Source organism: Dromiciops gliroides, chromosome 3, assembly GCF_019393635.1.
Source record: "Dromiciops gliroides isolate mDroGli1 chromosome 3, mDroGli1.pri, whole genome shotgun sequence".
Lineage (NCBI taxonomy): Eukaryota > Metazoa > Chordata > Mammalia > Microbiotheria > Microbiotheriidae > Dromiciops > Dromiciops gliroides.
In genome coordinates this window covers 176,835,098-176,850,175 of record NC_057863.1, presented here as the reverse complement: position 1 = coordinate 176,850,175, position 15,078 = coordinate 176,835,098, and the positions used below count along the sequence as shown (strand labels likewise).

At 42.3% G+C, this 15,078-nt stretch overlaps 1 protein-coding gene across 1 annotated transcript in view; it reads right to left on the bottom strand.

Annotated features, from left to right (window-relative positions):
• Positions 1-14,076, bottom strand: part of ATP11A (ATPase phospholipid transporting 11A) — a 225,275-nt gene extending 211,199 nt beyond the window's left edge. The window contains 1 exon segment of the mRNA XM_043994249.1: positions 13,292-14,076. Coding sequence (XP_043850184.1) covers positions 13,292-13,342 — 51 coding nt within the window. The 5' untranslated portion in view covers positions 13,343-14,076.
• Between the last annotated feature and the right edge of the window lie 1,002 nt (positions 14,077-15,078).

The following is a 15,078-nucleotide window of genomic DNA, read 5'->3' as shown; positions in this document are numbered from 1 at the left end:
TGTGTGTGTGTGAGAGAGAGAGAGAGAGAGAGAGAAGAAGAAGAAGAAGAAGAAGAAGAAGGAGGAGGAGGAGGAGGAGGAGGAGGAGGGAGAGAAGAAATGGAAGAAAGAGAGGGTGGAAAAGAAAAGGGGAAGGGACTGAGGGGACTGAGCCTATGATTTCTTTAACATGAGAAGTTCCTAGTGAGGAACTCCCCCTAGCAAAGCAGACTGACATTTTCTCAGCAATTGAAAAGACTTAGAAAGTTGCCTGATGTACTAAGAATTGCCAGGGGTTGGTTGGTTAAGTCATTCTGTCTCTCTTTTGTGAACCGTAAAAAGAAAAACGCCTCAATTTTCCAAACAGAGCATTCCAAACAGAGCTTGAATCTAACCACAGATTTTTTTAAAACTAGGCCAAATGAACAGAAATAAAATGAGTTTGAAAAGTTTCCAAAGTGATATTTTTTAAAGTCAAGTAAGTATTAAATCATACAGAGTTGTCTAACAATGCAAGAAAGTATTAAATCTTTCTGCATTCTGAGACAACTCATAAATAATACTATCTTGTTTTTCTAAAATTTTGCCAGGAACCATTGTCTAGTACACAATCTCTTGTTTTGAAGAATCTACCTTTTAAAAAAAAACATTCCTCTCATAATTCTACTTAGAAGCCAAAATCTATTCTAAATATCTAAGGATATTTCTAGGGATAGACTAGGAATAGACTCTTTATTCCTGAAATAAATGCAAAGCAACAGCCTAAGACTTTTCTTAGATTTCAAAGGCCTTGGCTTTCAAATCCTAGGATGAAGGTCACTTGCAGATTAAGAAGAACCAGAGCTATGTCATGTCAACACAAAATAGGTAAGATACTCATAAATGGATGTGAATCTCTAGATTCTAAAAAGCTCTTGCAAACACCAAATGAGAAGGTTTCTCTGAAATGCTGTGATCAATATTCACTTCTTTTCTGACCCTACATCCATAATTTAGACCTGGAAGAGATCTTAAAGATCTATCCCACACTGGATGAAGAAATTAGAACCAAAGGACTAAATGATTTGCCTAAAGTCACAGTGGTAGAAGAGAGTCAATATATGCATCCAAGTGATCTGACTTCAAATGCAAGGCTCTTTCCATGACACTGTGTCTCATCCAGAAAAGTGCTGCAGGTTACAATGCGAAATAAATGGTAAATGACATCTATGGTAAAAATAAATTAGATAATCTACAGTAAAACTTTCATCAGAGGAAGCAATATGGCCTATTAGATATAGAAAAACTTTGGCCTTAGACCCAGAAGACATAGGTTCAAATTTTTATTTGCCACTTAATGGTTGTGTAAACTTAGGAGGTGACAATTTCTCCAGGCTCCAGTTTCCTCATCTATAAATTGAACAACTTGGACTGTGAGCTCTGGGGCCTGGGTTAATCAAATACCCTTAATTAATAGAAACTTAGAACATACATATGAATATAAATATATATAAAACCTACATCAGATTACCTGCTGTCTAGGGAAGGGGGGAGGGAGTGGAGGGAGGGAGAAAAATCTGAAATTATAAAGCTTGTATAAACAAAAGTTGAGAACTATCTTTACATGTAACAGAAAAAAAATAAATAAAATACAAAAAAAAAGAACATATATATGAGGCTTTGATCACCAATTTTCAAAGAATTCAAATCGGGTAAAACTTAAAACAGAAACTATACAGAATTTAAATGCTGCATAAGAAGTTATCCCTTCCACATTGCTACTTTCCCTATCGCGGTTTAAATATATTGTGGGTTGGCATAAAAAATTAAATGGGAATTTGGGGGGAGTTTTGTGGAAGCCACAGATGACACACCAAGGCCAGCAGATGTCACAGAAAACATTTAGAAACTCAGAAATGCATAAAATACATGTATAGCATTATATAATATCAACATATTTTACCTTTTAATACCATAGTAATTCAGACTTCTCTGTTATGAAGAGAGCCAAAAAAATTTACACAGAGTTTCCAGATCACAGGAGCACCACACCCCTAACCCCTGTGATATGGAAAGGATAACTGTATTGTAGTGGAAAAGTTCTGAATTTGGAGTCAGGGGACCCAGTTCCAATCTTAGCTCTATTACTTTTTTTTTTTTAAGCTCTATTACTAAACTCAAAGTCATTTAGCTTCTCTGGGCCTCACTTTCCATATCCGTAAAATGAAGATACTGGCCCAGATAATCTCAAAAATACCTTCTTACCCTAGGAAGCAATACTATTTCAATATCAATATAGAGATAGATGTAGGTATATATGTGTATCATATATCATGTAGAAGAATATTCATAGGCCATATATTCTGCATAATCATATTGGTAGATACATGTATATATCTAGTAAAAGAGAAATCATCAAGTTTTGTAATGAAATTAGATATAAAAACTACTGGCCTAAGTCTCTAAATCCATTAACATAATCAAGTCTCCATTTAATTCTATCTTCTCCTACTCTTCTAAATTAATTCCGCCTTTTCTCACTCACCACCATTCAAGCTAAATTTTTTAAACTCTTATTCAATTTTTGGTTTTCAGTTGTTTAAATGTGTACTATTTTAATAGTACAACATTATTTTCTTTCTTTTTTTTTACTAAAAATGTATAGTATTTCAATAACATTTAAATGGGTTGAGATGATTTTCATGGGCTAGCCTAGGAACTTTGCTACCATTTATAACATGGTTTCCATGGGAAAATGTGCTCTTGATTTCCAAAAAAGCTGCTCACAAATGAACTTTTGGAACACAACCCATTTCTAAGTTAAGGACTTCCTGTATCATCTGGTAGTCATGCATTTTTTGGCAAGGATTGCACTGTAGGTTTATGTAGTTGTGAAACAAGCACATTGTTCACCTCTCTAGCAATGTGATTAACTGTACAACTACAGAACTGCAGAATATACCAAACAAAGTATCTTTTTCTGGGTTATGAAATCCACCAAGGAATGACGTAAACACCCCTTAAGAGCATTAGATCCAAACAGATATATAAAACAGTTCCAAACACAGGAACAAGTTCAATGCTGCATATATCCTTTAAAGGTTAAATCATACACCAACACACATTGTTTTTAAATGTTGCATATAAACATATGCCCCCAGAAACAGGATGATGCTTATTTCACTTCCTGATACACTGCCTACGCTGATTCTTTAACAAATACTTCCTAAATGTTGACCGATACAAACCTAAGACTTTGTGTCATATGTCAATATCCGTGCTTCCATCCTGGATTCTCTTCCATGGGTCCTGATTATTCTGAATACCTATTATAAAGCTGTTCAACCTATAACATGACTGAAAAAATGGAATCAGAGGGAGGTTACGTATCTAATAAATAAAATACAGTTCCAAAATTATCATCTAATAAAAAATTTTTTAAAGTAAATATAATTCAATAAAACAGATTTTTATAAAATAGTGACCTCACAGATCAACAATGATTTCATAAACTACTCGCCTATTATCCAACCAAAAGGGAAAACAAAAGTAGACACTGATGAATTTAAATTGTTGAGCTTTTCAAAAGGTTTAAAAGCACTCTAATGCAACAGGGCTGGAAGTTCTCCAGAGACCCGAGATGTTTATAGATTTCCTTTACAGCAGAACAATTTATCAAACAACACGCACTGCTAAAACAAATATTCGTATTGTCAGCAAGGAAAACCTTCAGCTTTCCCAGGTTTCAGATCACTGATGGCTAGGAAAGCCAGAAAGCAAAGTAAATAATTAGAGAGTGTAAGAAGCATTTTTAATATGCTGCATAATGAAGGAAAACTCACTAAAACACAATTGCTAGCTTTAATAACCATCAATAATCAAGTTTCCATTGTATATAACTGTTACTAAGCCTTTGGATCAAAGAGATCTGCCATATAGATAGCTGCTTATAACAAAATGATTAGTGGCTGAAATTTCCCCTTCATAATTCTCTGCAGCTAGAGATAAAGCCTAAGACTTAGAGATGGGAAGACTTGAGTTCAAATCTTGCCTCATGACACTGGGCAAGTCACTTAACCTCTCTCAGCATGTTTCTTCATCTGTAGAATGGGGACAATAAGAACATCTACCTCACAGAGTTGTGAGACTCAAATGAGTTAGCATATAAAACACTTTGCAAATATTAAGGTACTATATAAATGCTAGTGATTGTTATTATAACTGCATATTTCCTCCATTAAATTCCTCTTCCAGTAAACTATCTTGGAGCAGCACAAAGGCTCTTATCAGTAAAATACAAGCTTTTCCAGATCCCACCCAAACTGAAAAAACAGTGAATAGAGCCCACTGAGGCACTGTCTGTTATCCAAGGACCAGTCTATTGAAGTCTGAAGAGGCTTGTCCCCGAGCTAACAAATCCGGGAGCCATAGCAATTTTCAAAGACCTTCTCCTTGGTCATAGAGGGACAGCAATATAATATACCAACCAAAGAAATCACAGATGCTCCAATCACTGAAGTACATGAGCATATACAAGCGGAATTCCATAATTCCACTTGCGGCTATAACGTGTATAGGCTTTAAAGTGCATGTGGGGACAAAGAGATGGAAGGTGAGCCACCACCTGAAAGCTGTGGTCCTGAAATCTGACTTTCCCCATAAGCTCATTATGATAAACAGTCAATTCATTCTTCGAAGTACGTTAGTGAATGTTTAATAAATGCTTACTGACTGGCCATCTAGTCACTAGGCCAGAAAGAAGGGAACACATGTTCAAGTGGCCCAGTGTTAGGGCAACTAGGTGGCACAGTGGATAAAGAACCGGCCCTGGATTCAGGAGTGCCTGAGTTCAAATCCAGCCTCAGACACTTGACACTTACTAGCTGTGTGACCCTGGGCAAGTCACTTAACCCCCACTGCCCTGCAAAAAAACAAAAACAAGTGGCCCAATCTTAGGCAGTATCTGGGTCATGGCAGCAACAGTAGGCACACTACTTCCAGAACTTTCTCCTCTCTATCGTACATGATCCTCAACGAAGGAGACTCGCCAGAAGCAAACTATACTTTGGGGATTCTACTGGTGCTTATATTTGAAAAGAGGCAGGAATTAAGGGGAATGGTGTCTGTGTGTGTGAGTGAGTGAGGAAGAGAGTGAAAGTCTCAGAGAAAAGAGGAAGGGAGTAGGTGTTTACTACATTTGAAAAGAGGCAGGGGCTAAGGGGGAATAGATGTGTGGAGAGGGGGAGGAGGAGGAGGAAAGAGAGAGGGTCTATGGCATTTATAACATTTGAAAAGAGGCAGGGATTAAGGGGAAATGAGGGGTGAGAAAAAAGAAAGGGAGGGAGAGAGAGAAAGGAGAAAGAAAGAGAAAGAAAGAAAGAAAGAAAGAAAGAAAGAAAGAAAGAAAGAAAGAAAGAAAGAAAGAAAGAAAGAAAGAAAGAAAGAAAGAAAGAAAGAAAGAAAGAAAGAAAAAGAAAGAAAGAAAGATCCTACTGGATGTTTATTACATTTGAAAAGAGGCAGGGATTAAGGATAAATGGGGTGTTGGGGGAGAGAGGAGAGAGGGAAGAGAAGGAGGGAAAAGAGGGAAGAGAGGGAAGGAGGAGGGGGGAGAGAGAGGGAGAAAGGGAAAGAGAGAGGGAGAGAAACTGGTGCTTAAAGTTTTAGAAAGGAGGGATTAAGTGAGGAATGGATTGGGAAGGGGGGGGGGGGTAATAGATTTGCTCTGATGGCCCAGATCAGACAGCCTCAATTCAGTCTGGAATCAGGCCCAGTATCATTCAGTAGGATTGCAAAGTTCTTTCTCCACAACAACCCTATAAAGGATTAGCAAATTTACTTATTCCTATTTTCCATAGGAAGAAACTGAGTAGTCTTCAGGGGATAATAGGACTTCCCCAAAGTTACACAGTTAATATATTTCAGAACTGAGACTTTCACTCAATTCTGCCTTCTTCAGTGAAGATAGCCTCCCCTCTCCATCACGGGCAGATCAAGGCAGAGAGCTAGGTGCACTGACTCAGTCCTCCTCAACAGTTTTGGCTTTGGGTATTAGCTTTGATTTACTGGTAGGTCTCAGGGGGTTAGACTTGAGACTCAGTACTCAGAACCTCAAAGTGTACTCACTGCCAGGGCTAATGGCAGGCAGGGTCATTACACAGAGATTCCTCAACCACCTCCCTCCCCCCTTCCCCTTCTCAGAGGAGGCTTTCCTATTCACATGCTTTCTAGTGATGTCCACTATGACTACATTGTAAATAAGCTAACTGCCCCAAGAAGCAGTCAGGACTCTACATCATGAGGCTATTTAACTGCTTTCATAAAAATGCAAATGAAGGTAGGGTAGGGGGGGTAATATTTTCCATGTGGAGGTCATTGCCTCTCCTGAACTCTGTGTCTACAAAGTTGTGGGTCCTTATCTTTACTCAACAAGAGGCATTCAGATTTCAAACCTCACCACCCAACACAGCCAGGCCAGGCTCCTTCTCCTGACCACACCCATATACTCTAGGGATTCCTGCCCTGTCTCCTGCAGCCATCATCAATGGGAGCAACCCTTGAGGTGTAGGGGTCTGACATTGATGCCACCAACAGGGCAGGTAAGACAATCTGTTTGGAGCAGGCAAGAAGTCCTGAGGGTGAGAGGAAGGTAGCATGTGCCAGGCAGGCTAAACCACCACCACCTCTACCATCTCCCCCACACCCAACTGGAGACAGCCCAGGACCCTGTGCTTGACAGCTCTGGGAATATCAATTCCTCCCACCCCAAGATGACTAGTCCTTCTTCCCGTCTGCCCCTAAAGCCATCAAGTGAAACAGCCCTTGTGGAGAATGGCCCGTCCATCCCTGCCACCACCATCACTCGCTGCTGACCAACTACCAGCAACAGTTAGGTAAGCCCAAGAGCTCCATAAATAGCAGAGCTCCCTAGACCATCAACCCTGCTTCTAGCCCAAGGCCCTACAGCCATTTTCCAGGGGAGCAATCCTTGCAGAGATGGCCTAAGTAACTCCTTAACAGCCAAAGCTATTGAAGACTCAGAAAAGAAAGTTCTCAGCCCAAAGCCCTTGGCATGATTAAATGGTTCAACATCAGAAACAGGAAAGATTTTATCAATGGAAACAATGCTAAAAAAGATGAGTCCCTCCCATCCTGAGGACGATAGGACCTTTCCATCCAACTTGCAGCTAAACCTCCATGTGTCTCTCCCATTAGAATTCGAGCTCCCCGACAGCAGGAGTGGGTCTTTGCTACTAACTATATCCTTAGTGATTAGTACGGTGCTTGGCACATAGTTCAACATTTACTGAATGCCTTCTTTTTTTCATTCATCCACCTGCCCTTTTCTAAGTTAGAACCCCCTCAGCCTAACACTACTAAAGCTGGGCATCTGTGTCCTGCACTAACTGATCTGATAAAAGGGCATTTTCACCAGTCTCTGACCTACTACTATACCTCAATAGCCAACAATGACTGAACAGAACAAGCAGGTGCGATGTAACCTAGATCATTGTTTAAAACAAAAAAAGCAAACAAACAAAACCTGCTTATCCCTGGATTAACTACCTGATTCTACAGCTTCCTTCTCTCCCACAAGGTCTATAAAAGGGAGATAAGCACAGGTTCCCTACCTCCTTCACACAAATGTTATGAGAATAGGATGAATATAGAAAAATGATTCTATGTAGGCCAGCATACTTTTATAGGTGTGCACAGAATGCACCACTTTTAGATACAAAAGCTTATGCACATATAGATTTGCGTCTATCCACAATCTTATTAATAAATTTTCTTTTTTAAAAAAGATCTATACGGGGCAGCTAGATGGCGTAGTGGATAGAGCACTGGCCCTGGAGTCAGGAGTACTTGAGTTCAAATCGGGCCTCAGACACTTAACACTTACTAGCTGTGTGACCCTGGGCAAGTCACTTAACCCCAGTTGCCTCACTTAAAAAAAAAAAAAAAGATCTCTAGCATAACATTTAACAGTAGTCTCTCTCATTTACAATGACCATCTGAATTACCAAGAAGGAAAAATCAGATAGCAGCGTTTCCCAAAAACACAATTTGGGGAAATATTTAAACAGGAAGGGATCTAGAAGGCCATTAAGTCCAACACCCTGGATTTATAAATGAGCAAACCAAGGAAAAGAAATGTTAGGTGACTTATCCAGGGTCACCTAGGTAATAAGTATCTGAGACAGAATTTGAGTTCAAGTCTTTCTAACTTTTAGCCACTACATCACTCATCAGTCTCTTTCTACATCCACCAAATAATAAGAGGTAATTGGTTTTTTATTCTGTGTTGATATGTCTGACAACTTGAAAACTAGTAGTAAATTAAAGTTTTATTCGATTTTTCAAAAAAAAACAAACTAGTAGTAAACTATAATGTTTTATTCATTTGATTTTTCAAAAACAAGTAATTTCAAAAATAAACCCAAATCAATTTTTCTATTATGTTGACATATTGCGAGTAGGCTGCAACACAGCTGCAAAGAGGATCTGACTGCAAGGAGTGACATCAACAATGAAACCTGAATGACCTACAAAGGAAGTGGGCTTCTCAGGTCAAAGGAATGAAGGCTAAAAGACAAAAAAGTCCTGCACTGGGACTTCTTAGCCAAAAAAATTCGCCAGCCTGCAAATCAACCTGGTGGTGAGCATTTAGCTTTTTGAAAAGATGTCTGAGTATCCCAGAAATCATCTGGATTAGATGTAATGCTATAAGATTTCTGGGACACTCTGAATCATATTAATCGTACCTAGAAACATATTAAAAGTTGTTCCCACTGGTACAACCTACTAGATCCTGTAGTATGAAAAAAAGATCAAAAGATTTGAGGGGTTTTTAAATCTATTCCTCCTTAGATCAGGATTTCTTCATGCTTTTTGTATAACAATGGTTAAGCCTATGGACTCTTTTCTCTCAGGTCTTTAAATGAATTAAATAAAATACATGATTACCAAAAAAATTATATTGAAATACAATTATCAAAATATGTTTTAAAAGGTCACAGACCCAGATTAGGAACATTTATCCTAGAGAGCATAATGAAAGTTAAATATAAGCAAATAATTCAACCTGATAGGAAAATAGTTACCTGGCAATTTTTAAAACAAGTCACATTAGCTTGGCATAGTAAAAGTAATAAACAGATGCCTTAAAATGTTGTTTACACATAATAAAACCAGAAGTGAAGTCTACAGGAAAAAACATAAGGTTCCATGCCTCCGGGGATGTTCTTTGGACCTTAAGAGTTTGGTCAAAAAACTTACTTCCATAAAATCTACAACACGGAAAGCCAATTATAACAAATGAAAATCACATTAAAAAGTCACACACGGGGGCAGCTAGGTGGCGCAGTGGATAGAGCACCAGCCCTGGATTCAGGAGTACCTGAGTTCAAATCCAGCCTCAGACACTTGACACTTACTAGCTGTGTGACCCTGGGCAAGTCACTTAACCCCAATTGCCTCACTAAAAAAAAAAAAGTCACACACAAGCTAAAACTGACAGCATAAAAAAATAAGACCTGAAGAGAGTAAAGGAGAGAATTATAAGACTAGCATAACATAATGTGTATCTTCATTTTTTTAAAATGAGGAAATGTTAGGAAATAAGTTACTGAATATGTAGCAGGGGGGCTGTGAGGTAGCCTAAAATGACCAAGAGGTGGGGAAAATCCATCTACTTTGGATCCAATAGGTTAGCAGGTATGAATTATTTCACACAAACCAAACCTCAATTTAATAATAAAATATTAGAGCTCAAAGGGCCCTTAAAAATCCTCTACTCCAACACCTTCATTTTAGAGAAGTTAATTGACTTGACCAAGACAAAATCAGTAGCACTGCTGGGGCTGGCATTTCTGATCCTCTCAATCTACTTGCTGTTCTCTATATGGATAGCCGATTGCTTATTATTCAATTGTTGTGTATTTTATTCATGAGGGTTAAATATCCAATGGGTGAACAACAGGTGTCACTAAGCACATTTACTACATAAAAAACAATCTCTGTTACTAAATGACTTCCAGATTTGGAACACCCTCAGTGTCTGAAGAATTAAAAATGAGAATCACACTATTGTGTGAGGGCAAACATGGTGGGGGTGAGAAGGGGTGAGAAGACTGTAACATATAATAAAATAGGAACTCTGAAGAACTAGAGTAAAAGGTTTCATCAGGGAAATGTGTGATCAAAAAATGATGACAAGAGTGCGAGGTTTAACAGATAAATCCAGAGCTTCAATTTCCTCTTTACTAGAGGAGAAACTGAGTAAGTCCTCCAGTATACCAGATGGACTGCCCAAACAGATTTATGGGAAGACCCAGAAAAGAGTTACATAAAAGTGGCAGGTGTATACTCACCCAAATGGATGACATCACATCCTCTGAATATTTGAGGTAAAGACAGCCTCTACCACTCCTCCTGCCTCCAGTGCTCACTGGCACATAGAATCTTAGATTTAGAAAAGACATCTAGTCTAACCTTTACACATGCAACAACACCAGTCTATAACTTCTTTCTAGTGCCTGTCCAGCCTGTCTGATCAAATCCTTCCAGTGATGGGGACCTCATTACTCCATTACCACCCATACACAAGTACTGCTTGTTTCATTTGAGGGAACTGGTGATTTTCTAGAAAGTTGTTCCTTATGTTGCGCTGAAATCTTCTTCCCTCTAACTCCCACTCACTGATTCTAGTCCTACCCTTGAGGGCCACTTCTCTTTCACTTGACAACCCAATTAATCTATTTAGTTAAAGCAACATCCATCAAAATACCAAGGAGCTTCTTCATAAAATGAGACAAAATTACTCACAATAAAATTCAAGTGAGAAAAATATCAAGGGTTACTAAAAAAAAAAATGATAGTCTCATACATGCCTTTAAAACTGTTAATTACTGAGCAAGTCACTAAATTTCCCTAGGCCTTATTTTCCTCATCTGTAAAAAATAAAAGGATTGGACTCTGACCCTGTAGGGTCCCTTCTAACCCCCTCCTGACCGGAGTGTTATTTTTTCCTTGCATGATGTAATGGATATCCTGCTGGGCTTGGAGTCAGGAAGGCCCCACTTCTATCATTTACTAGCTATACAATCAAGGGCAAGTCACAACTTCTGTGTTTCAATTTCTTCATCAGTAGGATAGAAGAGATGATAACAGTCGTATTTCCCTCACAGGCCTGATTCAAATAATGTATGTTAAGGGCTTTGTAAACGGTAAGCTATTCAAGAATATGATAATCATTATCATTTTAATTATTATCTTTGTTACTATTACTATTATTATGGCTTCTAGTTTCTTTACCATCCTGGCTGCCTTTTTCTGGATACACTTCAGTCTGTCAGTGTCTCTCCTAAACATCAAACTTTGAGTAGGACAGAACAACAATCTAGATGTTATATGACCAGGGAAAAGTTCAGTGAGATTACCACCTCCTTAGAGTTACAAGAGTAATTTTTCAAAATGATCTGTCCCTTATTTTTGTACAACTGGAACTAATTTTTTTTTAAAGCAGGCATCTAGAACTGCCAGTAACTTCCTGTGTGACCTCTAAAGAGTCATTTCCTTATCTCTGGGCCTCATTTTCCTCACTGGCCAGATGAATTAGGCTGGAACTAGATGATCTTAAAGACTCCTTCCAGTTTAATAATTCTTTGATTCTTTGGTTCTATTACTAACATTCCTATCACTTTCTTTTTTAAAAATAGAACTCAATGATGATGCAAGTAATTCTACTCTGAAAGAAATTCATAAGATAAACAAATTAGGGGGCAGGCCCTGAACTTCCTCAGAATTAAAGGTAAAAGCTATCTTCAATCAATATCTGCACCTTTTAAAAGAGGCACATCTTAGTTCTGGAAAACTAAAAACCAAAATTTACAACACCCTCTTTCCATCTAGTTTTTTCTCATATTTCTCTGACTTCAGTGTATGTCATGAGACTTAAAGACACATGATGGACCATGTACAGTACAAAGGAGGAGGACTGTCCTCAGGATTTGTTGGTTCATTCTTCTTATGCTGAGCTATATACTTACTGTAGCTCAAATTAGTTACTACAGGCACAAAAAATTTTGCATCTTCCTACGGGTTTGAAGTAATGCAAAGCCAACATTTTTTAAAAAGTGAGCTAAAAGCATCCTCTCCTCAACTCATCTACTTGTTCACTATGGAAATAGACTTGCTAGTCTTCTCCTGCTGGTGGCATTCCAAAGGAACCTGAGAACCCACCGGGCCTCTTATCTGATCCGTTCGCTTTCAGACAGAAACCGGCTCTTCTGAATCAGAAAAGAAACGGTGGTTTGTTAGCTTCTTTTAAATCACTACACTTTTGTTATATTTTAACACCTTCACCACTCCCCAAGTCTTCAGTTTTCCTGGCAGAAAACAAAACTTTTCCCCTACAACCCCCTTCTCCAAACTGTTCCTTCGAACCTAATCCCAGTTTAATTAGGTTCATTATTGGGGGGGGGGGAAGAGTCATTATGCAAGGTGGGGCATACACACCTGCCCAAAGAGTTCATACCATACCAGATTTCCCTTCTCTTTCCAATCTGGAAAATGGAAAAGAGGTTTGGGGGTTTCTTTTTTTTTTTTTTTAAATCATCAGAACTACTAGTTGCAGTGGGGAAACGGGGGCGGGGGGGGGGGGGCGACGTGATGCAGCTGTTTACAGAAAGGCTAAGGAGAAGTCGCAGGAAAGGGACCAAAATGTTAAGTGAAGAACCCCTGGCCCAGAAGAAATAAATGAGTGAATGGTGGGGAGCCGGGGGGCGGGGGCAGGAGTAAAGGGGGGGGAGGCGGAGAGAAACCTGGGCCAAGATGAAAAAGACGAATGGAAAGAACTCTGGGCCAAGACGAAACAGACTGGGGGGGGGGGGCGGGAAGAACCCTTTCCCAATCAAGGGGCCCTGCCTGGAGCCCTAAGGAAGGCTGAGGGGCCTCGGGGCCCTCCCCTCCCCAACAACCTACTTTATCCCGAGTCCGGGGGTAAAGTGCCGGGCAAAGAAGCCAGCCTCCAGTCACATGATTACCCAATCCCACATTCGAAGCAATCGGGTCTTGGGGCCGGGCCCTAGGATGAGGGAAGGAGGGAGGCAAAAACCCAGGGATTAGCCCCATTCCCTCCACCCGAGGATGCAGACTCGGGCACAGCACTTTCCCCTCTGCAAAGAAAAGGGTTCTGTGCCTGCACATGCAGGGTCCCGGGCTCAGGGATGCAAAAGGTGTCTCACTCCGCTCACTAAGCCCCGAACTTTTACTGGCTCCTTCTTCTCCCCCCTCCCGCCCGGGGGGCTCCCCACCCGGGCCGGGCACTCACGTATCGGTTGATGAGAGTCCGGATGAAGCTGCAGTCTATGGTTCCTCCCATGGTACCTGCCGGATAAAGCCCCCGCGCCGGCGCAGCTCCTCGCTCCCCTGGGCGAGCTTCAGCTCCGGGCCGCCTTATCTCTGCCGACTCCTACTTGCCACGGCCATGGGCTGGCTCCTACATGGGTCTCCGGGGCTGCGAGGAGGCGAGCGCACGCGCCCAGCCCGGGGCCGTCGCTGCGCCGTCGTCAGGATCCGCTGGGCTCTGCTCGGCTCCCTCGCCGCCTGCCCGCCCGCCTCCTTTGCTCTTCTCTCGGGTCTCCCGTCCGTGGCCCGCCTCAATCACGCCCGCAGCAGCTCAGGCTGCCAGCCGGGGGGGCACATGGGGCACTCGCGGGGCGGCCCCTCCCGGCTCATGCCCTCTTCCCCGGCCCCGTCCCAAGCCCTGGGGAGAGCGCAGCCACCTGGCTGCTCTCGGGGCAGTGCGCGGAGTGGGGAAGCCCAGGAGAAGGAAGGGCTCCGGTGGGGATGGGGGGAGGTGGGTTTGCTGGTGGTGGTTGGCTCGTTCGCTTTCTCTTGCCACCCCCTCACCCTCCCGGGGCTGAAATCTGCTTTTCTCTCGGGAGGACTGCAGGGAGGGGTGTCCTTCTCGCGCCTCGAGCGGCCCTGGTCGGCTCCCGGCTCTCCTCCCTCCCGAGCTCGCTGTGGCTATCGGTTCTGACTCCTCAGCCCAGCCCGGGCTCTCCGCTCACCTCCCCCTCCAAGAGCTTGGGCTCTTTGATCCTTCCCAAGCAATTCTGGCGGCGAACGTCACGACCCGCGTGTGAGCATGCGCCCCGAAAGCTACACGCCTCCTCCCGCTCCCCCTGCCCCCAACACACACACTTACATACACACACACACTTACATACACACACTCACACACACACTCGCACCGATTCTACACAGGCGCGCGCGCGCGTTCATGGACGATCAGGTCTCCCCATTTCCTCCTGGGTTCCTCCTCCTCCCTTTTGGAGGAGGCTCCTTATTTCGCAGTCCTTCCCCGTCACTCCAGAAGCAGAAATTCCCTGTAGTTTTGCCCAATGCCTCCCTCCCCTCCCTGCAGCCTCTTCGCAGAATCCACACAGAAATTGGAGAGTTTCCGTGTTGGAATGGGGAGGCCGAGTGCACACGCAGGAGAGCCCAAGCGCAACCCCGGGTCCTGCGAGGCCACCGACGAGGAAGAGGCGCAGAGCCTTAACTAGCGAAGGCAACAGGCCCAAGTTCGCCCAGAATGGCTGGCCGGGAGATCTAGGCAGCCACTGTGCCCCCCGCCCTCTCCCTGTTGCTTTTGCCAGAAACCTGGGGTATGAATGAGAAGGATGGGATTGGAGGGGAGAGAGTTGAGAGGTTTTTAGTTTGTTTGGAAGTTCTTATCCCCATTGCACTTTGTGATCTTGTTAGTTTACAAACAGAAGTGGTCCCGGGTAGACACGTATTCCCAGGCGCGGCCTCGTATAAAGTACCCCGACTGTTTGTGGGCGAAAGCTTACGAGAGCAGCCGAGCTCGCCCACGGGTAGAGTGATAGATGCAGGCGTCCCTTGTCACTGTGGTGTCGTTCCTTCTCGTGAACAACCACATAACCGGGGCACTTTTATTCCCTATCCTCCTCCCCTAAGGGAAATGAGAGTAAATCGAGGAAGAATGAGGGAAAGCAGTCCACCTAAGGTCAAGTAGCCAGGGGCTGAAAACGGCGGTATCAAGGGAGGGAGAAAGAATCGGTCCCTAGGTGCGCAGGCTTGGGGCGCTGCTGG